The sequence below is a fragment of the Trachurus japonicus genome, chromosome 6 (genome assembly GCF_045865225.1).
Source record: "Trachurus japonicus isolate A0001 chromosome 6, Traja_1.0".
NCBI classification, from domain to species: Eukaryota; Metazoa; Chordata; class Actinopteri; order Carangiformes; family Carangidae; genus Trachurus; species Trachurus japonicus.
Window position 1 is genome coordinate 12,860,732 of NC_140912.1, and position 27,251 is coordinate 12,887,982.

Consider the following 27,251-nt stretch of genomic DNA (forward strand, 5'->3'; position numbering starts at 1 on the left):
ACCAAGACAAAAAGAAAAAAAAAGATTAAACACAAGGTAGATCCGAAAAAAACAACACAGTGGTCATTAGAAAAAATGCTGTTAAACCAGACACAGACAAGAAGGATTAAAGATACTGTATTGTGCCAGCATTATCACACTGGTAAATGTAGTTTTTAGTTTGTCTAGGTTTTGTCCACTTTTTTTTTTACTGTGCCTTGAAGTCTCAGAACCACTATATTGTTTAAATAGCAAAAATAAATAAATAAAAATCAAAGATGGAAACAAAGGGGGACATTTTATTTGAAAATATTTCATTTACAATATAACATATGATTCATAGTTCTGTCATATGACATAACTGAGCTCATTAGGAAAATGTTCTAATTGTAATTTATATTCAAGACATTTGTGTGGAAATTTTTGCAACTAAACAAAGGGGCAGGTGCTACATTTTCAACTCCACTGCCCCACAACACAAAAAAATGTTCTCTTTTTCTTCTTATTAAATCAAAATAAACAACCGATTTACATTTTGTAAATCTCATATGATCCTGCTCTGTGTGCTTGTGGTTATGAAATCATTTTTATTGGATTTTGTGTATATTATCCATGATTGGTGAATGTTGGTGAATACAATACGGTATGTAAATGCATAAATTGAATTTGTAGCAGGTTCGAGGCTCCTGTTTCAGAAAGGCCAGCAGGAAGGTGCTGATTCTGAAGTCACTTTGCACAAGTATCCTGGCTCTCGATGAAAAGTTACTGGCTGCCCTGAAAATATAGATGTATACAGTATGAGCAAATTCATAATAATCTGTCAGTGCATCAATGTCATCATTATAACAAATAGTAGACATTGTCAGACACGGTAATTAACTGAAAAATACATTTACATCTCTGGACATGCATCCTCAGTTGTTTTTTCTCATCATTATGTTCAGATCTAGATGAACTAAGTGCCTATATTTACTGCAAGGATAAATGTTTTGAGAAACTGCATGTCTTAGCTTGTGTTTTACCTGGCAACAGAGGGATTTTCGTCCCTGATGCTTTCAGGACAACCTGTAGATCGTAGGGCTTGGCGTCGCCTACTCTGCTCTCCTGTTCCCTCAGTATGAGACAGACTTCATCTGTCCTCAGCAGCCAGTCCAACTGATTGCCCATGTAGTTCACACCTCGGATGCAGAGCTCAGAAATGTCAGTGGGCAGAAGTGGGGAAAAGCCCAGGCAGTCCTTATGAACTCTACAAAAATATAAATGAAAAGTAGTCATTGTCAGACTTTGTTTCAGTGCTTAAGTGCTCTGTGCATACTGAGATGTTTTTTCATTGTGCACGGTGCATTGACAGATTGATGACTCACCTGAAACCAGTGTAACCAAACAGCACAGCTTGCAGGAATCCTCCCATGCCTGTGAGAAAGTTGACTGCACCAGTGCCGTCTGATGATTCACTCCATACCTATGGGGTCAAGTAATTGCACTTTGACTGAATATTCAGTAAAGAGGCTTAACATGGCTGTGAGAGTCAGAGCGGTACCTGGAACGGGCCCTGGATGTTGCTGAAGCACTTCTCAAGTAAACGTTGAGCCTTCTCAGCCTCTCCCAGCTCCAGCCAGCCGATTGCAAACATACCCTGACAGTGGAGAGATGTAAAAGGCCACATACACCAACTGATGAGGAAGTAACAGCAAAAACAGGCATCTCCACTACTTGCAAAGTCACACTGTAGGCCTATACGGACACACTACATTTTAGAAATGCTGTTGTTTTACTACATTTACTTAGTCAAGATAAGGTCAAATGTTTTGTAATGGACTAAACCACTTCCACTTTCCAGTGACAATAACAATAATCAGATACACTACATCAAAGATAGACAAGCTGAACCAGCAGAACCAGTTTGTTTACTTTTAGGCAAGACTACTACAAATGTCAGTGTTGGTCTACTGACAAAATAACTTCAGTAAGCTACTGTACAGAAGAATGATTCAATGTACTGAACTGGATAAAGGTTAAAAAGGACTGAAATGTATTTGTTTAAAAGTTACATATACTTTAAGTAGATTTTCAAGTTAACAGTGAAATTTCAGTCAGTCAATCAGATCAGTTTTGTGCTCCTCATATAAATCCTGTGTTGTGTCTTACCCATGTCATTGCTGGACCATAAGGGTCTGTTACTGGTTCATACGCCTCCAGATCATTTCTTCTGATCTCTGGAGTCATTTCCAGTCCAAGAGGATAGCCCAACATCACTGTGTCTGCTTGTTTCACTGGGTGACCTGTCAGAGGTCCAAAAGACAGTCAGACACATCATGTCACAACAACTTGATCTTGGTTAGTGCCAACAAAAGGAGGAAAAATTCACCTTTCACGTAGCCATCAAACTCAGGATGGTACTGAGATTCTTGGTCAAAGGGGATCTTGATTTGTTCGCCCACATCCTTCCATTCCTTTGGTGCAGGATGTTGGAGGAGGTCGGCCAACTCTACGGCAAACTGGAGACTGACAAATGAAAAACTGTGTGTATTATTGGTATCCACAAGTCAATATGCACCGTAGGGAAATATTCAAATAGTACCTGAACTTGGCCACTGTGTTTGTGTAGACAGAGTTGTTGACATTATAATAATATTCATCAGGTGGCATGACACCTAAATGGCAAAAAAGTTAAATGTTGTAAATATTTTTATACAAATGTATAAAATGTTTTCTTACATATTATACAGTAATGTCATCTTGTATCGATCTAAAGTATAGAAAAATATCAGTTAATCAATAAAAAGAAGAAAAATACGATATAGCAATAAAATAAAGTAAATTGAATAAAAATGGTGTTAGCATTATAAACACAGAGTCAAATTCCAGTTCTCTGTAGACCTTGTGAGTTTTCCCACGAGTAGATGAGACACATGTCTTTTATTTTGCCTTCAACGTGATAACCACATCAGGCCAAATAAATTCAATGTCACCAGGGCCGTTGCTAGGAATTCTGGCCCCCCTTAAAGAATACTAAAGTGGGCCCCTACTTTTTTTTCATAGACTACGTATGTATTATCATTTCTTATTTAGCCTACTTTGTTTTGATGCTAATGCAGCATTACTATGAGTATTAGTCAGGGTCTTATGCAGAATAATTCAGTTATACAAAGATTAGACTACTTGGGTTTTTGTGGGCCCTACTGGGCGCTGGGCCCCTAAAATTATCATCACCTTTCTCCCCTATACAACGGTCCTGAGTGTCACTACTGTCTTTCTGAGAATGGTTTTTACCCAAGAGGTGATATTTCTCGTCCACAGGGCTCCATGTTGCTCTAGAAACCCAGTAATCAGCCACGCCATATATCACCTCGCTGCCCTGTCCCTCTCTGAACATGGACAGGTCCTGCAACAAAGAGCTCAGTTAACACCCTCACACAGCGGGAGACAACATGATGGTGAGTGGGGACAAAGGAGCAGCCTTTACCTCAGTCAGGTGGAGGTAGTGTTGGAAGGCCAGGGTCACATCTCCATTGATGTGAATCTCTTGTTGTCCATAAATGTCCTCTGGACACACCTCCCTCCCTGACACAGCACTCTCCCACGGAAACTTTATTCCCTGCAAAGATAGCATTGTTTCTCCAGAAGAGCTCAGACACAGATTCATTGTGGTTAGTAAAATGTAGGACACACACACACACACCTATATTCACAGTGAGTGTCAGCCAAGGAAGCAGATTTGTGATCATGATACCTTGAAGCCCTGCTTTTGGGCGTTGTCCCTCGCACCTTCTACAGTCCGAACCCTGTACTCCAGCACAGATCGAGCTAACTTGGGGTAGAAAAGGGCGATCCCAGGATACATCCAGATGTCCTGTCATGGGAAAGGCATTGCCACTGTGTGAACCAATAATCACACAACCAGAAAAAGACCAGAAATAAAAGACTAAGCATCAGTTTCCACCAGCCTTACCTGGTCCCAGAAGACGTGGCCCCAGTAGTCCTGACCATCCCCACCATTTGACAGCCCACCTGGACTGACTCCACCAAAGGAGCTGGAGGTGTCATGTATGGAGGGGAAGGCGCTGAGGAGGTAGAACATGCAGCCGATCAGAGCCTTGAGGAGGGTCTCGGACCCCGACACCTCCAACTTGCTCTGCAGCCACAGCTCTTTCCAGGCCTTCTCGTGAGACGGACGCAGGTTGCCGCTCGCCATCAGATTTAGACCCTGGTCAAAACTGGCCTCGGCAGACTCTAAACTGTTGGCCACAACCAGGATGAAGCCCCAGCGCCCCTGGCTCTGGTCTGGAGGCATCGTCAGAGTTTCAGGTATGGCGGTCCAGAGGAGGTGCACTGTGGGACAGGTGCCACCGGGGAACTCAGCACTGGACGTCTGTCCTTGGATGTGTCTGAGGAAGAGAGGAAGCAGATCACATATAAGACACGTTGCAATGTTTTTTTGTTTGTTTTCTTTTTACATGTTGTGTTAACTGTACCTCGCTCCTTTGTATTCAGGACCAGGCTCAAAAGCAATGTCTTTGCTCTGCGGTGTGAACGAACTGACCAGTTTAACAGTAACTGGCTCCTCTGATGTCGCCTGCCGCACCAACAAAACCTCCATCACCATCAGGTTGGGGTAGTAGCGATGTGAATACAGGGACTGAGTTGCTGTTACACTGGCAGAGCTCAGAGTGTGTGTGAAAATGCCTGGATGAGAAAGAAGACGAGACAGTTAGCAGCAAAGAAGGGATTTCATTAGTAACATAGGGTTTGGTGAGTCACCTGTGTGTGTGTTCAGACTGTAGGCATGTTGGGCAGGTTGGTCCATCTCCATTTTAACTGCCAGAGGACAGGGAACGTCTGCTCGGTGACAGCGTCCACCCTCTCCATTGTACACGCCACCCATGTGCATGATGTTGTTGTACACCCTCCAGCCCAGCAGCCCATTGGCCAGCGGAGGCAGGTAGCGGAGGTCAGTGGGCAGAGTGTCGGTGGTGAAGATGTAAGGGTCTGGATCACGGGACATCACGAGAGGAGGGGATTTTCTGCACAGAAACCTTCAATCGAACCAAGAAGTTGTTTCCAGTACAGTTGGGGGGTCGATCAGAGGGTCCCAGGTGTCTTCCACTGAATGAACAATTTCTCATTGTAGGGGGTGAAAACATTTAGAATTTGACAACATTTTCCTATTTGCACCATTGTACTCCTTCACTGAGATTATGGCCAGTTGCATGTTTTATTGTGACTATGACTCATCAATGCACTGCTGAGAAACACTGGAGTTTTCTTTGAAAGGTTTCACCAGGGAAAAACACACGGGCACACACACTTTCACGTGTCCCTGCTAGTAAAAGCTATTTGTAGTTTGTTTGTGTACTTTGACACTTTCATGTCACAAGCCGACTTCCTGAGACTCTTTCCAGGTCTGAAAATAAAATCAAACGTGACGATGATATCATATTTGAAGGCATTCATTGTCACAAACTTAAATACACAATCGCAGTGACTGAACTAACCCAGCTCCTGAAAGTCAGACCGAACTGTTGCAGGTCTGCATAAACATCCAGCATAATTCCCTCTACACACATTTGCACATTTTTGGGTATATTTCACATCTCACATGAACAGGAAGCAGCATCTGTTTCTGCAACAAAGAGAGGAATGCTGGAAAACCCAAAGTGAACAAAAAGTTGGAAGAGGCTCCCAAAGCGGTCGCTCTTCACCGTTCAGCCTGTGAAAAAACAGCTCATGTGCTCTCACTCCTTTTAAAGTTCATATTTAAAAAGTCAAAGAACTCAAACGTTGCTGACAAACTGGATCCAAGTTGTTCGAGTACTACAGGAGTAGGAGGAGGACGAGGAGGAGGAGGAGGAGGCCTTCAGCTTTGTGCTGCACAGAAAACCTGGGCTTGGTTCCTGGTCTGCTGAAAAACATGGCATGGATTCAATGGGAAGGCGGTAGAGTCTATACATTGAATCAAGTATAGGACACCACACATGCTCATTAGATTTGAATTATCACATTTTATATGATCAACGGTCAACTCCAGCTTTAAGAACAATGTTTTTTAACATGAAATCCAAAAAGGTGGAAGTGCTGCTGGGTCCTGTTGTTGATAGTCCTCAGGTGCTAGCCTATCACACAGGAGCCTCCTTCATTACACTGATTGTGTGCAGGTGTGTTAGAAAGCCCTGATGAAGACCAGTGTTGATGGTTGGCTATGATTTTTAAATGAATTGCCATGTAAAAATAAAGGCATTTTAATAATCTTTTCACCGATCCTGCAGAGTGTCAATATTTTTTAATGTGAATTTTTCCAAAATTGGACGGATTAAACTGTGAAGTGTTGTTGCAGGCTAACATGGCTGCTACCACATGCTTACAGATTCACAATTAAAACACCGGGAGCACTGGGCTCAGGCCGTAAAAATACCCCTCAGGTCACAGTAAGAGTGTTTACATTTTCATCCTATCTTTTCCAAGAAGTATCACGTCACTCTCTCCAAACTAAATCATGTCATCTCTCCTCTGCTCACCAGCCACTCGATTAATTCCCTCTCTTCCCTGGCTTTTTCTTCTTTTTGAGGGGGATATTAGGCCTTGTTAAACCTCACCAATAAATCTATCTGAGACAGTCACGACCGGAAAGTATTTCTGACTGATATTTCTTTTGTCATTAGTTTTTTTTTACATACACATTCTCTGTTTGCTTCTATTTTTAGTTTGCTCCTAAACTCTGTAACCTGTCCTTTTAAAAAGTGCTCTTGAAATAAACTAATGTCGTATGATTTTTACTATAAATGGGGCTGCAGCCAGGGCTCTCCATCTCCTTATAGAGGCCATGAGTACAAGTTAAAAATGCAGCCGTACAACCATGACCTGCAACATTTTTATTTCAGTACAGAACATTCCTCTAAAAGCCCTGTGTGTGGACCTTTACTGCACCTCATTTCCTGCCATATATGCACTGACGTCATAAATTAAAAGTGTAAAAATACCCAAGAAGAGCAGTTTATTCAACAATGAGACAAAACTAAAGCTTGGTTAAAGAGAAGGTGCAACCCCAACATACAGACAACCTCAACCTAGATGGTCTCGGGTCTCGACCTCCAACTAACCAGTGTTCTGGTGCCGGTTTATTTGTTCACAGCTTTGCCACATTGTAGCTGTTTAAAAGACGAATCAGCCTCTAAATCATCTTTATATTGTCTTCTGTGTTTATAAATTAGATTTCTATGTTGGGCTGAAAAGCTGTGCAGGTTTAATATTGACTATCTGTTTTCTTCTGCTTCATGTTTCCCAACTTCATGGCAATGCAATCAATGAAATCAAAGGAGAACCCACTTAAAGATGCATGTTATTCTGTAGGCATAGAAGTATCAGCTAAAGACTGTCACTGTTACCAATTCAGTTTTTGTGCATATTAACAATCACATTTCCACAGAGTAACAATATTGTTGTGAGGTTTGTTTTGGTGTTCACATTATTTGTGTTCCGACAAATAATGTGAAAAAAATTCTTTACCATCTCACATCCGTAACATTGACTCTCTCCCTCGTTTCAAAACAAAAATCAAAACCCACCTGTTTCAAATTGCTTATCCACCCCACCACCCCTCACCCTAACATTTCCCTTTTATTCTGCACAGTTTTATTTATTTGTTCTTTTCATTATTCATTCTTACTGATGTGTTTAATGTTGTTTATTCTGTGCTTTCTAATGTTGTTTATTCTGTGCTCTTGTGTTTTGCTATTGTTTATTGATGATTTATTCTGTGTTTTGGTGCTTGATGATTTTAACTGCTGTAAAGTGTCCTTGAGTGGCGTGAAAGGCGCTTTCTAAATAAAATTGATTATTATTATTATTATTATTATTATTATTTCTCATGAATTGCAATTCTTTCTGGACAAAGAGTGGTCAAAACTATTAAAAAAAAAAAAAACTTATGGAGAAGACACTTTTCACTTGTGCTGCACTACATGAGCTGGACCTCTTGGTGGTGCTGAGGAGCCGTTTGTGTGTCGCCTGGCATGGTGCCAGGGGGTCAGAGCCACAAACCCTGGGAAAAGCAGTGCTTTGTCCATATAAGGCTGCAATCCATCCGCTTCCCTCTTCCTCCCCAGCTCCCTTCCTCTGTCTTTCTCAGACCTGAGGGATATTTACAGAGAGAGTGCCTCGGCCAGCCTGCCCTTCCTTATTAGGAGCTCAGCTTGTTGTCAGTACTTCTACCCTGCAGGACAGTGGTCCATCTCTTTGCTGAGAGATGAGACAAACAGATGGTTGACTGGCGTTAACTTCACTTTAGTGGAAATGGACGGGAGCACAAAAGACGACAGTGTCCCTACAGCTACACTGACGCCTCCTGATCCCTCACCCTGCACATGTGGTGGTGACACTGGTTTTTATCATGTCAGTCAAAGCACTTATGATACAGCGTCATGGGACACCTGGGAGCAGAAGCAGTAGATTAATGTTACAGTCCAAACATACTGTAAATACATCTGTGTTGCTCTGTTTCCTCTGTTAGGCTCATGGTGTGTGAGCATCGCAGCTCGTTGCAGCTGTTCTCTTCCTCTTTTTTTCCCCTCCCTTGTGATGGAGGACATCTGGCTACCAGAGAACAGCAACTGACAGTGTACACAGAGCTGATAACAAGCACAGTGTGGATGAGGCACGACCAAAAAAAAAAAAAAAACATACAACCAGGTGACCAGAGATCACACAAGAGAGAGTCTGATGACTCCATCAGTCACAGCACACAGCCGAGAGGCCGGGAACCCAAGGCACAGTGGTGAGGGTGGGTACCATGTTAGAAAGCATCTAATGATCTGATATATTACATGCTTCAATAACTTTGTGAATGATCTTGACAAAATGCCCTCAACACTGTTTATAATAACCAGGCAGTTGCTACAAACACACTTTTTTTTTATTAGGGTGCAGACATCCATTTAATATATTAGAAAAACCAACATGTGATGAAAGGCTACATGGAATTTTACTTCAAAAGGGTATTTTTTTCAAGACTAATATTTATACACATGTAATATACAGAACCATGCTCCCTTGGAAGAAGGGAACAGACAATGAAAAACTATGAAAATAATATCTTTACCAATGGTAATAATTAAAACAATTCATAGCATTATAGGCTTTGACAGAACAGCAATTCTTTTTTTTTATTAATATAATTGTGCAATGACCTTTGACCTTCAGCTATGGGTACCTTCTCCCTCCACTTATTCAGTGAGAAGGCGCTGCTCTGAAAAGTAAGGTTGTCTGTCTGGAGGACGGGCAAAGCCTCACAGAGCTTTTATTTTATTGCTTTGCAGAGAGTAAAGTGCTGCGGTCGACCGACCTGGTTCTGTGGTCATTTTTTTTTTTAAGAGCATGGAGTGTGTCTGTGGTCACAAAAAAAATAAAAAAAAATGTATGTGGGGAAGTGCATAGGTGGAGAGGTAGGTGGGTTCAAACACTTGCACGTGGAAACAAAACAACCCAACAGAGCTTCATGGACTTTCCTGTGTCGTCAGGACGTTACTGAAGGTGAAGACGGAGCCTGAAATGTGTTTCAGAGCCGAGTTTGAAAAACAAATACATCCAAAACCCTTTTACTGCTTGGCAACACATTCGATTTGGACTGTGAGTGGGGTAAATTCGTGAAGAGTGTATGTGTGTGTGACGTGAGTGTGTTCACAAAAAAAAATAAATACTAAGTGGGAGCTTTAAGGCCCAAGCTGCCTTGTGCGCTCAGTGGAATGTGCATTGAGGAAGTGTGTGATGCACGCATAGGAATGTGTGTGCACGTTCGAGTTCCCCTGATGCACAGTCGCTGTAGATGTCGTGTTCTGGTGTGTTGCGCCAGCTGTGGGCATTTTGGCTTTTCGTCAAGTCCCCGCGCTGCTACTGTTGGAGCCTCTGACCGAAGCCACGGGCCCTCGCGCCCACGGTCGTCCTGTGACTGACGGCCATTAAAAAAAAATAAAGGCACACAAAAGCCACTCCAGCTGTTCACAGAGAGGCATCACAATCCAAGTCAAGCTGTGGTGCTCATGTTAACGGAGGACGTTCTGCTGCTCCTCTCCCCCCCTCTCGCTCTTTGGCACTGAGAGGAATGTGTGGAGGGAGGGAGGGATGGATGGATGGATGGATGGAGGGAGGGAGAGAGGGAGGGAGAGAGGGAGGGAGGGAGGGATGGATGGATGGAGAGGAAAGGGGGGGAGATCCCTGTTCTTCATGTATGTGTGTGTGTGTGTGTGTGTCTCTCTCTTTCTCTCTCGCCACGTCTATTTGGAGAGTTTGCTGATGACACGGATCAGTGCTCCATTTTCATCTTTAAGACGCTGGTTGTCTGCTTTCAGGTCAACCAGAACCTGGTGGTACAAATTAAACTCACATTACAATACATCAAAATAGACGAGCACATTTCATTTCAGTGCAGCTGTATTGCTTTTAAAAAACAGGCCTTTTCCACACTTTGACTTATGGCCGGAAAACAAAACTGTTAATGGTATATTTAAATAAAAAAAGGATCACTTTACTTGACCCAGCAAGCTCAATACAAAGTATCTGCACTTAGATGTTATCAATTACACTTCCCCCACTCTCACATGGCAAAGTGTCTGCTCTAAAAAAGCCCATTTAAAAAAAGACTCAGACTCATTGATATTAATACATTAGAGTTGAGTTAACAGTATATAAAAAAGAGTGAGTCAGAGCCGATAACTATATTGTATTAAATACAGTGAAGTGAAAGACATTTTATTACCTTATCTACAAGGGCAATGATCTTTTACTGCCAAACCGTCATAACCAGAGCTACTCCATCCACATATTTGTGTCAACATACAGAGCTCACAGGCCATGGCGTCATTTGTTCACCATGTTGCTCCTCCAGAGCCTAAAGAATCTTAATAATAGAAGCTGAACTAATAATCAGGCCCTTTTATGTGCTACATGTGCTCAGTCATTAAGTAGGACAAGTGCAATGCAAACAAGTCATGTTTGACTCATCTGTGGGTTTCAGTTTGGCTGACTGGAAGAGCGACTGAGGAAACATCTGGTGGCAGAGAACTCACAATAAGCGCATTTAAAACGAGGGCATTTTATTAAAAATAAATCTTTGTTAAACTAAGTATGATGACTTTTTTGCATCCTTAAAGTCAGAGCCTTTTAAAAATGTTTACGAGCAGTTTGACATTTCATTTTTGTTGCCGAGAAGTAGACTATAAGATTGATACCACTCTAAATATGAAGCTGAAGGCACAAGCTGGTTACTTTCATCCTCCCGCTTTGTATTTACTGTTCAGATATGTAGTGGTGTCAATCTTTTCATTTAAAACTGCAAGAACTTCCTTTAAAAGAAAAACTGCCTACAGTTTTTACTTTCTCATCCTGGTTCGACAGTAAAGTCAAGAGCATTTACAAAATGAGTCACTGTGACTATGAAAACACAGTTGGGCTGTTGGACAAGTGAAACAAACATCGGCTATAAATTTGACAACAACCAAATGAAGCTATGAGATGTAACATTGGAGAGAACAGCCTGTAAAACAGCTCTGTACTGTGTGTGCCTCCGCCACTCTGCTGAACCGCACAAGCTAAAGCCAAGCTAATCAAGCAGGAGCATGCAAAGTGTGTGAGGCAATGATCCCATCCGTTCTGAGTGTCTCCTCACCTTCAGCTCCTCTTCCAGCTCGGCCATTCGCCGCTCCAACATCCTCCGGTCCTGATGCCAGGGAAACGTGAGGGAGGGAGGGTGGGGGGGGGGCAGACAGGAAGTGATGGAAATGAGGAGGAGGAGGAGGAGGAGGAGGAGGAAAATGCACAAAAGTTGAGTGAAAACAGGTGAGAAAGTGGAGTGGGGAGGACAGAGGAGAGAGTGTCAACAAACAGCAGTGGTGGCAGTTGTGAGGCAGATGAAGCTACAAAAAAAAAACCCCCCAGCATGGTCACATCGTCAGCAGAGAGGAGTTACCTTTCTCTCCAGATCCAGCAGGGCAGAACAGTCAGTGAAGCGCTCCTGTCTCTGTTGGACACAAAACAACAGTATTATTAACGTCAGCAGTACGTTCAATTATCACTACAAGGCATGTATACAAAGGACACTATGGATATTAAAGTTACAACCTGTGATGTGGATAAAGCAACCATAATCCCAACCCAATCCCAAAATACAAAACGTTAAACACTGTATCACAAGTTGTCATAAAGATAACAAATCACCTGTTACACTGCATTATTGGTTTGCCCACATTAACCACTGTTTTTGGTCATACCAGGCCAAGTTAAGACAGAGAATACTGAACTGAACCGGGTGTGTTTTGGTGCTAACTAAATATCTTCTCATTTACAGAAAAAAAGAGGTAATTTCTTCTTGCAAAGGTAACATGGTCTCACTTTAGCCTCTCAAATCAGCAGCCTTATTCACCTTATGTAGCCCCGCCCACTTTGCCACTTCCGGTTTGGCCGCGATTGTGTTACGACTTCCGGTCAAATGCGGAAGTAAAAACTGATGTAAACAATCGACTGAATTTGCAGTATATTGCGGGACAATTACAATACAGACAATCAAATCAACATGGACAACACTTGAGGGGTGTACTTCGAAGCGAGTTTAGTGGGTTATATTTTATAATTATATATTTTTTATTGAGTCTAAAGCCAGGCTTTCCTGTACTCTCTCTTTCAACCCAGCTAGATCGCCATGGAAACTTATGGTAACAGATGTTTAGCTCATATATTCAGAGTTTAATCCTAAAATCGGCTATAAAAGCGCCGCTGTTTCACAATTTAACTCATTTACAGCGTGACTTTTACTTTGAAATCCAAGTGGAGCTGGCAGAACCAGTACGGAGGGAGAGATCGCGCTGATCCGCTGCTGTTTACCAACTGTTGAGCTGAGCGTCAGGAGCTCATTTATATATAGGCTGTTATATTACTTGGATATAAGCTGCAGCATGGACGTCGGAACTATTTACTGAGAGAGGGAGGGGGGGGTTTGTTGTGAGGGTCGACTGTCACCTGGAGCAAACTGACAACTATATGATCAGAAACTCGTTCAACTCTGGACTGTCTGTGAAGACTGACGGGAAGCTGGCCTCATCCTCTGCTTCAGAGAGCCTTGCACTATCGGACCTGGGTCTCTGCTCCGTGTCCAGAGCCTGGTCAGGTCGGGACACGCTGTTCACGCTGTGAACCTGCTCGCTAATGTGTAAAAGAAATAAACGGAGGGATTTAGAAATAAAACCCTCCCTCAACTACTGTAACTTAAATGTGGCCATGAATAAACTTGTTTCGCCTACAGCAGTATTGCCCAAATGCAAATATTGAATACATCTCTATTTTCACAGTTAAAAATGTCTTTGTCACCTAAACTACCCCCCGCCCCCTCCAAAAAAGAGAAAAGAAAAGAGAAACACTGTAGCATATTTTCATACGCACACCCAGCCTGAATTGCGATCAGTAAAATATATAAAAGTAGGCTATACAACACAATTTAAACATGAAAGTTGTTCCTCTAGTTTATTTTGTTTAAATGGATAAAGCTTCATAATTAAAAGTAGCGCAATGTCCAGCTGTCAGAAATTAAAAGCAGCCTCTTATGTGCATTAACAATGTTGCTTCGGGCTGTGATAGCGTTTTTTTTTGGTTTTTTTTTAATTCGCTCCTACTCTCCAAACAAGCTGCTCACCTTGGCTGAAATCAGCGGGGACACGGGGATTTATTTAATTATTTTGAACCAGACTCTAGAGTAGATGGAGGTGGGTGCAGGTCGTACAGAGCTCCACACACACTGGGACAGAAGATGAGGTCGATGCTCAACTGCTATAAAAACTCACACGTTTTCTTCCAGTGATTGTAGCTTCCTCTTTATAATGCTCGTCATTTTTTGCAATCGACAACGGGAAAAAAAACCCGGATTTGCCAACAAGAAACATCTGAGAACGGACTCAAATAATCAAGCTACCGCTAATGTACTATACGACTTCCGGTCGTCGCCGGAAGTTCCAACACAATCTCACAGCGTTCCATTGACTCCATGGTTGCCCCGGAGAATAAGGTGAATAGACATTAAGCAAACTAAATAAAGGAAACAAAATAAAATGACTGCATATGACGCCAGTCACTGAAAAATGACACATCTCAGGTCACAACCATCGGTCTAAACCCTTGCCTGTACAAGGTATGGTATGGTAATTAGCTCTCAGTTATGGACCATTGGTTGTACACCATTTTACATGCTGCATTGTGGAGTTATTATGGGTATTAATAAGGGACAGTAACTCCCAAGATGATAATAAATAAAATGCTGTATAATTCTATGAATGATCTCCTGCTGACGTTTGGTGTCATTTCTTTAAAAAAAAAAACCTGAATTCTTTGAATGACCTGCTTTAATGTGGCCTAACTGGAACTCAAGTGGAGACAAGTCATTGAGTATGTGACCTGGTTCAATAATAGCAGAAAGTGTATATATATATATATATATATATATATATATATATATATATATATATATATATATATACACACACATACATATATACATACAGGTAATACTCAGAAAATTAGAATATCGTGAAAAAGTTCATTCATTTAAGTAATTCAACTTAACAGGTGAAATGAATATATTATTTAGACTCATAACAGGCATTGCAAGATATTTCAAGCTTTTATTTGTTAGAATTTTGATTATTATGGCTTACAGCTTATGAAAACCCCTCTCAAAAAATTAGAGTATCGTGAAAAAGTTCAATGTTGTAGCTCAAATTGTCACAGCCTCGTCAGCCAATTAATCCAAAACACCTGCAAAGGGTTCCTGAGCCTTTAAAAGCTCTCTGTCTGGTTCAGTACAGTTCGCAATCATGGGGAAGTGAATGAACTTTTTCACGATATTCTAATTTTCTGAGTATTACCTGTATATACACACATATATACACATATATATATTTGAAATAAACAGGTGTGATTTGTGTGGATAGCCTGACAAAACAATCACCACCTGAACGCAACATAAAAACAGAGTCTATGAGAAAAACACATGGCAAACAATGACGAAGCTCATAGATTACCAGTACGGTTTCAATGACAGCTTTGTGTGTCTGCATCATCACCTGTGTGGCCTTTTCCAGGTCCAACCTAGTCTGACTGACCATCCTCTGAGTGTCCTGCAGCTGAGACTGAAGCTGGCTGTTTTCTCTGGAGACATCCTCGAACATCTGCCAGACACACAAACACACACACACACACAGCAGTAAATAACCAGGACAAATAAGAGAAACTAATTGTGCGATGTCAACATCAGCCCTGTTTGCCAACCTTCTTGAAATCAGAATCTCCCCCTCCCTGGGTGTAGTCGTTACAGGATGAACCCGACCTGAGAGGAGGAGGAGGAGGAGGAGGAGAGCAGAGGTCAGAGATACTGCTATCACAGAGACTGTGCTGACAGAAGGAGGAAAGATGGAAAATCAAACAGGTCAAAGAATGGATTCATACCTGGTACTCAAGTGTCTGTCTGTCTGTAAACAGAAAAGACAAACAAGTTATAGCCGGTGTCCGAGGTTACAGTCCACAGTGACTACATATATGTAAACACACACACACACACACACCTGTGGATCCAGCCCACTGCCTGAGAACTCTTCCTCACTGGGATCATTGTCATCACTCTGCAGGTGAAACATGTTGATTTAAATCTCACATCACTGCTTTTGTTTCTTCCTGTTTTTTTTTTTCTTTCATAGAGTTTCCAAAAAGTTTAGGACGTACCTCCCCGGTCCTCTGCGCCTTCCTTCTGGCCCGAGCTTGTCTCCTCTCCCTGCGCTCCCTGGCCCATCGCTCAGTCTCGCTCTCCCCTGTGCCGGCCTCCACATCTGGAACGGAGCCAGGAAGCAAGTCGTTGAGCACCGAAATCAAATATTTCAACAAAGTCGGGTTCTATATTTTGTCAGGAGCGGGCGAAGCGCTCGGTGTTGATACGATACCTCTCCTGTCAGAAGCCTGAGGCCGCGGAGTACCGGCGGGCTGCGTGAGGCCCAGCAGGTCCGACTTCTGCAGGCTGGCAATACGAGACCTCCAGCTCACTTCCTGTAAACACAGCATCCCCCGCTATGTGATGTCACATGACGTTATATAAGTGCAGCCAACCCAGGGCTATAACTCTGAAATACGGCTCTCACCCCCTCCTCTCCCTTCTTCGGTTTTGTTTCCTTCTCTTTCTCCTTCTCTTCCTCCTTTTCTCTCCCTTTATTATCGGCCTTCATGGTTTTCATCGTCTTCTCCGCTTCCTGCAGATCTGTTAGCGTCACCCCCTTGAGAGGAAGAGAGAGACAGCAACATGTTGTGTGCCAGACTGACAGACAGTTACAAGAAGTAGTCCTCTTCCTTCTCGTGGTCAGGTGGCGACGTGTGTACCTGAGTGGAGCGGCGGGACTGCCGTGCATGTCTGGAGCGAGCCTTCCTCTGGGCCTCTGCCTCTTCATCTCGTACCGGCGTAAGGTAGGATCTGCACGGGTCACAAAATCAAACTTTTTTAAACTACAAAAGCAGAGTCTCATCAGTTCTGCAATAGCACACGAGAGGACGGCGGAGACCCACTTGCGCCTCTGCTTGGTCTCCTGTTCGCCCGTGGTCGTGCTCTGAGAGTTGGAGGTGGTGACGGCAGACTGATCCTTCTTTTCTGTCTGTTCCTGAGGAAGTCTTTGAGGGAGACAGATAAGAGCTGGATATCAGATCTTTCAGATAATTGAGGGAGGAAAAGGTCCCAGACAAATTGACATACACAAAAAAAAAAAAAAAAAAAAGTTTAAATACCTCTGTGACAAGACACTGTTAAGGCGGCTGAGTCCTGCAGAGCTTGTTCCTGTGCTAGCTGAGGTCACGGTGGGGTCATCCAGTCTCTTTCCATAAGATGAGCTGGAAACCAGACGAAACCCATTGGAAACACAAAGGCATCTTTCACAGCCACACATATATACACATACACACACACAAACAATTAGGATTCACAGCTGAGGGGGGAATGAAATGTGCGGTGACGTTGCAGAAACAAATCACACGCAAACAGCGGAGCAAACCAACACAAGACGGGCAGTGAGCAGCATGACTGACCTGTGAAGCAAATAGGGTGTGGAGCTAGTGAGATCATTCCCTGTTTGACTATGAAGGCGCCGGGTGTAAGAGGAGCTACGGCTTAGCCAACTGAGGGAGACAGACGGGGTGACAAGGGCACATATGCGGTGACTCAGAAAAAAACAGATTCTGGTTTCACAAGTGCAGAAAGCAGATCGGAGCGCCGGCCCACCTGTTGGAGTTGTCAGGGCTGCTGTCGGGAATACTGAAGAGCCTCCGTGTCGGAATGGGCGGTACCCTGGCGAGCCTCGGCTCCTGGCGACGAGGGGGCGAGAGCAGTTCATCGGTTATTCATGTGACTCGGTGAATTACAAGCTGCAAAAGAGGCCTAGGTTGGCACGTCATGCTGGTTCGTATAAAATAATAGCTGCCGTTTCATGGGTGTGTGACTTGTCTGAATCATGCGGGGGCGCCCGCGGTGCGTACCCGGGTGTCGGCGTCGGAGCTGAGGCGGGGGCTGGAGGCGGAGCGGGTCATGCCCAGGCCGGACTCTGGGGGTCTGCTGGGGTCCTGGCTGGGGTCAGACAGCCCGGCAGAGCCCAGAGTCACCGAGCTGCCGGCCTTCCTCAGAGACGTCCTCCAGGAGCCGGGGGCCGCCTCGGTGGTCGTGGGTTTGCTTGGTTCCTGCTACACAGACAATGAAAGTCACCATCTCTGTTATTTAATACTAAAAAAAACCAAACAGACCTTTGAAACGGATTATATAATATCTCTATATATGACCTTTTTCACTTGGCTTGCAGCAGTACCCGTTGACATGGAGGTAGGAAGCACGCTGGTGGTGTTGCGTTTGTTGTTCAAGTTATTTATGATCTCTCGGTTTTTTGCTTTCTCTGCAAGAAGGGCAAAGGCCTGAGATTAATCACTTCTGATAAAACGTTAGATACAGACGAGCAGCAAAAAAAACAAAAGAAAGCTTCCTCTCACCCGACTCGGCGTCACTCTCAGATTCGCTCTCCTCCTCCGAGCTGGAGCTGCTGGAGGCCTTGGCCTGGCTCTGGGTCTGGCCCTGTCCCGTCTGACCTTCCTCCTCCTCGTCCTCGGCCGGGCTGCTCTGCAGGGCGGGGGGTGGGTGCTTCTCCCTCTCGTGGAGGCAGATCTTCTCCTTACTGCTCATACGAGAGATAGAAGTCCTGCAGGGGCGGGGCCAAGGTGGGGTGGAACAACAGGTGGCATGCAGGGAGCTGATCAGTGAGGGCAATCATTCCATGTGCAGCCAATTAGAGCGAGCATGCACCAATCGACACGGCCGTGGGTGGGACGGTGGGAGGGGAGGGGAAGGGGAGGGGGGGGTCACATTCTGTGGTGACATGTGTAGAACTGCTGTCTCATCACTAAATCGTCTTTTACAGGGCTACATGCTACATGTAACTTTAACCAGTGTGTTTTTCCAACTCACTTGTCTTACGGTGCGTCTCCTCTTTATGTGATGATGCAAATCAAAGGGAGAGAATAGCAGCACAGCACACACACACACAAATAGCAAACAGTTACTGTGTCCCAGTTCCACACTACATACCAGCTGTATACAGTTTGGATGTATAATAATGATAGAAATGTATGTTCCATCACAGGAGTATGGTGCACAGTGAATAGTTTAGCTTTATAATGATACATTTCTAGTGTGAAATACTACATGCTTGCATGGAGGGGACATGCATCAGCTCTTTATGCTGTAACTATCACATCTCTGGGTGTATTAGATCATTGTAACTAATGTTGCAAATCCATGAGCACAACTGCTTGGCTTTTTATCTATTTTATTTTATTAATTTATTATTTTTTCAAAAAATGTCAGATCTCAGATATTTTATTTGCTGAATTAGTAAAAATGGGCATAGTTGTGTTGTTATTCTAACCATAAACAAACAAAAATATGAATACATAGTTCAGTGTTAAATCTTATTTTTTCATCTATTATCTTGCTTTTTTCTCTGAGACAAAAATGTGCACTGACACCATATTAAATTTTAGCATGTGTGGATGTTTTTGTTTTAGTAGGCATATACTAGATTTCTTTCTGTTGTATGTACAGTTAATATTTAGCATTGAACTGGGACACAGTGTTACTGAGAGCTGGATATAACCAGGTCAATGGACAGAGGTAACGTGGTCCACTGTTAACATCAAACCTGCATGCAGACAACTGGTACTGGGAGATGACTGGGATTCAACTGAGGAACAGCGTAGCGTGTGCCCACATACACACACCCACCCACCCACACACCAACGCACTGGCACTGACCTGCGCGCGCGGACTGGTACCATGGAGATCGGCGGGCTTGTCTCAATAACAGGAGTCTGTTTCTCTTTCTCGCTGCGTAACTGAAGAGGAATATAAACACACATAAACACAGAGAACATTCGCCGCTGTAACACTATCAATCATATCAGGTTTAAATAACCCGAGTCAGATAGCCGCGGAGCCTGTGCGGAAAGGTGGACTCACGGCGTTCTGTTTCTTCTGTAGCTCCTCCAGAGCGTCCACCAGGTTCTCATCTGCAACATCTAGAGGTGTTTGGCCCTACAAGGACATTCGCAGCGTTAGGATCGGTCACGGTGCGATCAAAGGCTTCAGAAAGCAGAAAAAAGCAGCACAGAAAAGCAGAGGATTGTTCAGGTTGTTTGTCTGCCGCTCACCACGTTGTTGACGGCGCCCATGTCGCACATGTTGTCGGCGAGCAGGCTGCACACCTCCTCCTGCCCCCAGTGAGCGGCTGCGTGCAGGGGCGTCCAGCCGTCCGTGTCCCTGCTGTCCACGTCCACCCCGCACTGCAACAGCACCCTGAACGGAGGTGAGGGGGAGGAGAGAGATTTATTTGTCATTGTGCATTTACAATGAAATATTGTTGGAACAAAACCTCCAGATGCCTAAAAAAAGAAGAAAGAGAAAAAGAAAAGCAAAAGTAATCGCTCACTAAAAAAAGTGCTTAGACCACTATACAATACAAGCACAGTAAAAGATAGAGTAAAAATAAAATGCAGATGGAATCTCAGGTTATATAAAGGGAGACGATGTAGAAGACTATGAATAAAAGATGTTTGACTTGGTGTGGCACCAAAATAAGACAAAAAGCTAACAAGCTGTCATTGCTGTTGTGTGTATGTGTGTGTGTGTATGTGTGTGTATGTGTGTGTGTGGAGACGGATGCTCACTTCAGGACTTCGATGTAGCCTTTTGCGGCGGCAACATGGAGAGCGGTTGCCTTGGTGTTTGGGTGAGGTGTGAGAGTGCCACTTCCTGCGAACACGGCCGTGGCATCCTGGAGCATGATCCTCTCTTCCTCCTTACGGGCTTTGTCCACGTCAATCGCTGTGACGCACACACACACACACACACGGACACACAGTGGCAAGTGAGCTTCGAAAACTGAGAGCCCCCTCCTCCCTCCATCAGTTAAAGGGGACATATTCTGCTCATTTCTGCTTCTTGACATGGTACCTTGATGTCTAAAAGTAACGTTAGTAACATGCTTTAGTCAGAAAAACAAAAAGATTGGGCACAGCTGGGTTCTCTACACACCAGTTTCACAGCCCTGCTCTAAACAGTCGGTTTAGAGTCTTCGCTCTGGTAGTTGAAGTAACCATGGGAGCGAGGGCTGGAATATTCAAATCACCCGGCTTGTGATGTAATAAACCGGGTGAAATTAAAACGGCTTGTTAAGAGACACATTTTCTGACTATGGCAGTTTACAAAATGTTGATGTAGTTGTCAAAACTTACGTTTAAGGGGTGAGGAGGAACTCTGGATACGCAAATACACATACTAAAGCAATGAAAAAGTGAGTTTTGCATAATATGTCCCTTTTAAGTCTATCAAGCGGCTGTCAACACAACTGTTCAGTCTTTGTTTACAGACAAGAAATAGAAAAAAGTCCCAGTTGCATTTAGATCGGAACAAACCTGCAGCCTTAGGCCACTTCAGTGCTGTGGAGGACACGACTGTGACTCCGTCCTGATTTCTTGACCTATTTTCAGTTATTCAGAATATGCTCTGGTCTAAATGTGACCACTAGTTGTAAAAAAACGAAAATGCAGTGAAAGTTCTGGGTCTGTTCATCTAGGAAACAGATTTTAGGGAGGATTTCCTACATGATTCTAATTTGAACAAACATACATAGCTGATGCCACTGCGATGTCATTTACACCACATGGGCAGATACAGTAAAGACCATAAAGGCACCTTATCTTCTGCACATTATACTATGCATCAGCAAGCTCCTGGCATTTACAATATTACGATCTGATATCAAGTACAATTTGTTTTATTGCTTCTACAGCTCGTGACATCATTTCAATGAAAAAGAAAGACTGAGTAAACTTCTTCTTCGGGAATAAAACAACAACACCCAGCTCCAAGTTGTAGTACCATAAAAACAGTCTTTGTATCTTGTCTTGGAGGGTTGGTCATTCTAACTATCGATTGGAAATTCTTGGGAATTCTCATGACAACGCCATAACGCCATATGTGACGTGTGCAAATGCCTTGGACCACCCAAAGATATTCAGTTTACAATGACATAAAACAGGAAAAAAGCAGCAGATCCTCACATCTGAGAAGCAGGAACCAGCAAACGTTTGGCAAGAATGACAATACATCACAGCACTTATGCTTCTAATTAATATCTGTGTGTTTCAATGCTGATGGTGCAGTTTTCTCTGGTGTCAGCTTCTCCTCCTAGTGTTTAATGTGATGATACCATATCATGTATTACACTTATCGTGTACTTGAGATCGCATGCACGCCGGTCAACTTGTTGTAGAAACGTAAACACGGCGGTTCCACACCTTGTTTCTTGATTTCAGCTTTGAGAAGCCTCTCCATGGCGTCCTCTGTGGCCACGTCCAGAGGCAGCTCTCCTTCGCTGTTGACCGCCCCGACGTGGGCGCTGTGCTCTATCAGGTATCTTCAAAAACAAAAGCTCAGGTTAGACTGCAACGGATCAACAAGGAACTGGTTTGTAGGGGTGGGAATCTTTTACTATGTCACGATTAGATTCGATTCTGATTTTTGGGGGCTATGATTCGATTCAAAATCGGTTTTCGATTCAAAACGATTTGATTCACAATGATTTCTGCTTCAGTCTATCGGTGTGCAAAGGATCCTCATGATCTACTCCAGTCTGCTTTGCAAGACAGAATGACTAAAGTGTCTTTTTCACATTTATTGAGTTTTATCCATTGACATTTATCCATGTTTAGATGGAATTGTTGAAACTGTTGCATAAAAGCAATATCACATATTGCTTAAGTAACTAAATTTAAAGTGCCTCTTTATTTTAAAAAAAATAGTGCAGTTAAACATGCTGCCTTTTAAATTCTAAGGAAATGGAGGCCGACAGCCAGCAGATTTGTTTCATTTTTTTTATTTTTTTAAATCAACTTTGGGACATTTTATATCGATTCTGAATTATATTAAATGAGAATTGCGATTCTTATGTGAATTGATTTTTTGGCACAGCCCTACTGGTTTGACATGAATAAACTGAGCTGTCAAACGTCCCGTTCATGTCTATACAGTGTTCACCAGTGATGGATGATGGTGCCATGTCGTCGATATGGTGACGATCAACACTCACTTAGCGATCTGGATGAAGCCGCAGGACGCCGCAGCGTGCAGAGGAGTCCAGCCCTCGTTGTCCCCTCTGTTGACGTCACTCCCGCTCTCCACCAGAAACTGCACCATCTCAGCGTTTTCATCGATGCAGGCCTGCCAGAGGACACACGGCCACATGATGGATTGCTGCACAAGTGTTGACTGTTTACTGTTTACTCTAAGAATCCCTGCCACAAGCATTATTAAGAGAAGGAAACCAGACTGCACACGTCAATCAGCCCAGCGAGCTGTTCAGCGCAGCGGAGAAGGTCTCGACCTCTTCTGGTTTGTTGTGAAAGTCAAAGACACTTCCAAAATCTATCGGATTCAACTGACGCACCGGGCCTAAAACAATGACTACTGTGTCTACTTGTCATAATGACTTTCTGTTAAGTGGGCTGCTGAAAGCCCTCAAGTACTTTCCAAAACAGTCATTTCATGGTGCAAGTGAACAGCGAATCCATTTAGCTGCTTTTCCTGAGGCTCGTCGAGCAAAGATCCCAAAGTCCCAAGACGAATCCCATGAGAACCTTATGGTGCGACGCTATGATAGGCTGCTTTAAGTTCAGCTGCTGTCTGGGCTCTGCACTGGTCTCACATTAAAATCTAAACAACTTATTAATTAGTCAATTGGGAGTAAAAAAGTTTTGTAAGTTAATAACCATGCAACAGTAGCAGTTTTTTATCACCTGTTTTTATTTACACAGATGACTCATTTTTTTTACAGTGTGCAACAACAACTCCCTCTGAATCTGATAAAAAGCAACATGAATGTGGAGAGCTGTGAGAGTCTCTGCGAAGAATAACACAAAATATCACTGATTATCTATCTGTGTCACAGGCTAGCCCACCCTGTGAAACTGTTTTGTGTTTTTTTTTTTTTTTTTGCTTTTAAAAATAGTTGTGGTGAATGTACTGTGACTTCACATGCTTGTTTTGTTGTATAAAGAAGTGGCATATCCTCACGACTGTGAAGCCTGAAAGAGAAAACCTTGGACTATACACCATTGATAAACATCTTAAACTTCTTCGTGCACTTCAACCTATTGAACAGATTTAGCACATGGTGCTTACGTCAAGGCCTGCTCCTGCTTCACTGAAACTTTAGTGCCGTCCCTCATTGTCGGTCTCTTTGGATAAAAGTGTCTCTGCCAAATGAGTAAACGTAAACATCAATGTAAATTATCAGCCCCTTTTTGCTTGTTAAATGACTTAAACAATTACAAAAACGGTTGCTCATCTTCTAACAGGACTCTCCAGTCATGCTAGTGGCTTTGTGAGGCTGTACTCCAACACAACTGTGCTTGGAGCTACATGCTAAAGCTACAATGCACCATGCTCACGATGACAATGCTGAATGCTGATGTTGAGCACCATCACTGTTTACTGTGTTCACCTTAATATTTACCAATTCCTAAAAGATCCATTACAGCAGAGACATACATGGCAGTGTAATTTATTTTGCAGGCGCGTGGTTATACAACAAAGTGACATCTTGATCTGTTGGGAGCATCAGATTAAAAAAAAAATCCACAAACTCATTACAATTCATCCTGACTGACAGGTAATGCCATCCCTACAGCGCTCGCATAACATGAGAAGAGATGGAGAAGAGAACAGACTTGAAAAACGATAAAAGAAATCAGCCTGACTGAGAATCAACAACAGAAATATTGGTTATTGTCACTTATTTATCCTTTTACTGTTGAATAAAGAAAAACAACCTTAAACCTACAGAATACTGGGCCGAGCAAAGAGCAGGCACAAATACTTCAGTTTATTGTTTACTTGGAAAATTAAATAAAGCCTTCATGTATCATTCGCTGCTTTCGCACAAGCATTTCCTCGTTCATCTGCCTATCTAAACCATAGACTGATCTAAACAAGGAAAAACGTTTCTTTGTTGGATTTCTTCTCTATCAGCTGATCTGATGACACCTGCTCAGGTGACTGACTGCGCTCCCAAACGCAACAGTCTCTTTCCAGTCATTCATCACATCACAGTGGCTCTGCGGGACGTCACAGCAACAAGTGGCGGCACCACACACACACAGCCCTGTCCATCAGGCCCGTCTTAAGCCACCTAAGAGGCTTTGCTTTTGGGCTAAATCAACTAATCACAAAGCTGCCACACAAGTCCCCTCCCTCCCTCATAATATGAGATAATTAGTCAGGGAGTAAAGCGGAATAAACAAAAACACAAGCAGTGTAGTAGGACCCTGAGCTGAGGCTCGTAGTACGCTCCGAAGCCAGACCGTGGCAAATCAAAGGCAGGCTTCACTCTCAGCAGAGGGGAAACCCTCTGAAACAAGTGGGTGCTCCAGGCCGAATGAATGAACAGAGGGCATTTTTTCACACCCTGTGCATTAGGAGGGTGCACACACAGGCTCCCAGCAGACTCCTTCACTGGGCCATCAAATGACTCGTTGTGGAAATGGCCTTTGACAACAGCAGCTTGTGCTGTTTGAGGAATGTTTTCCATTTCTTCATCCGAAATCCCCAAAGTCCCCTCCATGGGGAATTGGCAAAGGGAAGGAGAGAGAGAGAGAGAGAGAGAGAGAGAGAGAGAGAGAGACAGAGAGACAGAGAGAGGAGGAGGAGAATGAAGAGGAGGAGGAGGAGGAGGAGGAGGAGGAAGAAGGGGGGGGGCAAATGAGTGAGAAAGAGTCGTGGAGAAGACAGAAAGGCTTTGGATGCAGAGGATGGAAAGTTTGGAGAGTGTGGGCCTATATTTAATTCTGGTTGCCTGGCAACCCACAAGCAACAGGGGGAGGAAGGGATGGAGGGGAGGAGAGGGACCACACTGGGTGAGCGTCCAACATGTGGATCGACCAAGAGACACATTCGCTGAACATCCAGGCAGGAACGTGATCACTCACTCACTCACTCACTCACTCACTCAGTCACGTGAGCCGGTCATGGGAAAGCAGAGGCTTCTCAAATACATACAATTGTCTTAAATTAGGAGGAAAAACACCAATCATCTCTGGGAATGACATCACAGTGAAGCACACAGGCCCCCGCTCGAAAAAAAAAAATAAACCACCACCACTGGGCTCCAGCAGGCCAGATAATTAAAAAGCACAACATCTCCTCTGTTGACAAGTCACGCTTAGATATCAGAGGTAAATCCACCCAACTGTGAGTTCACTGTGTGTGAAGAGGCAGCAATGTGTTTATGACAGGCAGTATCATAAAAGCAGAGGAAATACTGCATCACCTAGGGCTGGTGTGACAGTGATGTTGTCCAGACTGCAGCACTGTGTTATGACTGAAGTGAAGGGGAGGGAGGGAGCTGCACGCTCTGGAGGAGCCAGTGCAGCCTATTTGGGACATGAACTGCAATTAAAAAACTGAATCCTAAACCACACTCTTTCTGACTGAGATGGCCCTGTTTTTAATCAACAGACTCCCTCTCTGGGTTTCTCCTTGAGGGAAACACACATAAAAAAGAAAGAAAAAAACCTGTTGATCAGATGATAAAATCCTCCCTGAATTCAATGACCCAGTATTTATTTCACTGAGGGGTCTGTCTGTCTGTCTGTCTGTCTGTCTCAGCCAGGCCAGTCAGTGCCTATTAATGGCTAAGAGGATCCCACAGGCTGTTTTTACCGTCTCTGCTCACCGTGGTCCCCTGCCCGGCTCGCAGCGACACGAACAGCCTCTAACTCAGAGACCGACCCAGCCTCCTCCTCCTCCTCCTCCCAGGCTGCTAGCCGACTCTCTGTCCCCGCAGGCCGCCGACACTCACCCACACCGACACACCGATGCTGCTGCCGTGATAAAGTTAGTCGGTGTGAGCTACAGAGGAGGCTTCGCTACAAGCAGCGGGATGTACGGATCAAGTTTAGCGGTGGTATTCACCCTCTGACTCCGAGGAGGGTCGTTACCGGATCAGTTAGCTCCGACTCAACGGTTAGACTCGGAGACGTTACGTTACGTTACGTTAGCTCGTCGGTACTCAGACAGTTATTCACAGTTAGACAACCGGCTCAACTTTCTACCTGGTGCAGCGCTGTCAGTCCGTCTATGTTGGCGTGGTTGATGTCAGCGCCCTGCCGGAGCAGCGCCGCCACCTCCTCCCGGTCTCCGGCGGAGCAGGCGGCCATAAACACCGCTCCTTGGGCGAACCGGACTTTTGTCCGCCGAGTCCCGGAACCGCCCGAGGTCTCCCGGGCCTCCGGGCCCGTCCGGTCCGTCTCCGAGCCCAGCCATCGCTGCAGCTGATCCTGCCGACGCTGCTTCGCTGCTTCGGACCGGGAATGGTCAGTGGCCGCCATCTTCCCCTGGTCTGTCCCGGACAGATTCAGCAGCAGCTCATGGTGCGAGAGCCGCGGCGGAGTGGAGGGTCTGGGTTGAGCCTCCCCCGGCCTGCGCCCCCTGGTGGAGACGCGGCGCAGACGTGGGCATGGGTCTCTGACTGAGTGGCAGTCCCCCGCTGCCTTCACGGACCCCTCGGAAATGTGAACTAATGTCTGTTCAGGGACAGAAATAACTGCTTTCTCTTCTCTTCTCTTCTCTTCTCTTCTCTTCTCTTCTCTTCTCTTCTCTTCTCTTCTCTTCT

At 44.2% G+C, this 27,251-nt stretch overlaps 2 protein-coding genes across 10 annotated transcripts; both read right to left on the reverse strand.

Moving 5' to 3' along the window:
* Positions 1–256: 256 nt before the first annotated feature.
* Positions 257–5,869, reverse strand: pgghg (protein-glucosylgalactosylhydroxylysine glucosidase). Its single transcript, XM_085778950.1, has 14 exons — positions 5,579–5,869; positions 4,741–5,085; positions 4,455–4,665; positions 3,932–4,367; positions 3,713–3,832; positions 3,446–3,577; positions 3,253–3,364; positions 2,561–2,633; positions 2,348–2,484; positions 2,128–2,261; positions 1,520–1,615; positions 1,344–1,441; positions 1,002–1,225; positions 257–753 (listed from the first exon to the last, which is right to left on the reverse strand). The coding sequence occupies exons 2-14, from the start codon at positions 4,982–4,984 to the stop codon at positions 671–673; spliced, it is 2,100 nt and encodes a 699-aa protein (XP_085635076.1). The 5' UTR covers positions 4,985–5,085; positions 5,579–5,869; the 3' UTR covers positions 257–670.
* A 3,000-nt stretch (positions 5,870–8,869) lies between these two features.
* On the reverse strand, positions 8,870–26,989 carry LOC146985735 (protein phosphatase 1 regulatory subunit 12A). Of its 9 annotated transcripts, none has more exons than XM_085778963.1 (25): positions 26,692–26,989; positions 22,671–22,801; positions 21,880–21,998; positions 20,248–20,404; positions 19,732–19,876; positions 19,541–19,615; positions 19,337–19,416; positions 18,019–18,224; positions 17,815–17,924; positions 17,518–17,715; positions 17,264–17,346; positions 17,071–17,160; positions 16,774–16,875; positions 16,558–16,659; positions 16,375–16,465; positions 16,140–16,271; positions 15,945–16,047; positions 15,730–15,833; positions 15,573–15,629; positions 15,457–15,479; positions 15,280–15,337; positions 15,075–15,179; positions 11,936–11,986; positions 11,636–11,686; positions 8,870–10,331 (listed from the first exon to the last, which is right to left on the reverse strand). In XM_085778963.1, the coding sequence occupies exons 1-25, from the start codon at positions 26,965–26,967 to the stop codon at positions 10,245–10,247; spliced, it is 2,736 nt and encodes a 911-aa protein (XP_085635089.1). In that variant the 5' UTR covers positions 26,968–26,989; the 3' UTR covers positions 8,870–10,244. The 9 variants fall into 9 exon arrangements, with proteins under 9 accessions (XP_085635089.1, XP_085635088.1, XP_085635082.1 ...); XM_085778962.1 differs by having other exon boundaries at positions 17,518–17,718; XM_085778956.1 differs by lacking the exons at positions 8,870–10,331; positions 11,636–11,686; positions 11,936–11,986; positions 15,075–15,179 and having other exon boundaries at positions 15,247–15,337; positions 18,019–18,200.
* Between the last annotated feature and the right edge of the window lie 262 nt (positions 26,990–27,251).

Coding starts and splice junctions, on each gene's coding strand:
- pgghg (XM_085778950.1), bottom strand. CDS start 4,984: ATGTCCCGTGATCCAGACCCTTACATCTTCACCACCGACACTCTGCCC. Junction 3,578..3,712: donor CCCAAAAGCAGGGCTTCAAG/GTATCATGATCA, acceptor CTATCTTTGCAG/GGAATAAAGTTTCCGTGGGA. Junction 3,365..3,445: donor ACTACCTCCACCTGACTGAG/GTAAAGGCTGCT, acceptor TCTTTGTTGCAG/GACCTGTCCATGTTCAGAGA.
- LOC146985735 (XM_085778962.1), bottom strand. CDS start 26,967: ATGGCGGCCACTGACCATTCCCGGTCCGAAGCAGCGAAGCAGCGTCGG. Junction 18,225..19,336: donor GTACCAGTCCGCGCGCGCAG/GTCAGTGCCAGT, acceptor CCGCCCCTGCAG/GACTTCTATCTCTCGTATGA. Junction 11,687..11,935: donor TGCTGGATCTGGAGAGAAAG/GTAACTCCTCTC, acceptor CCCTGGCATCAG/GACCGGAGGATGTTGGAGCG.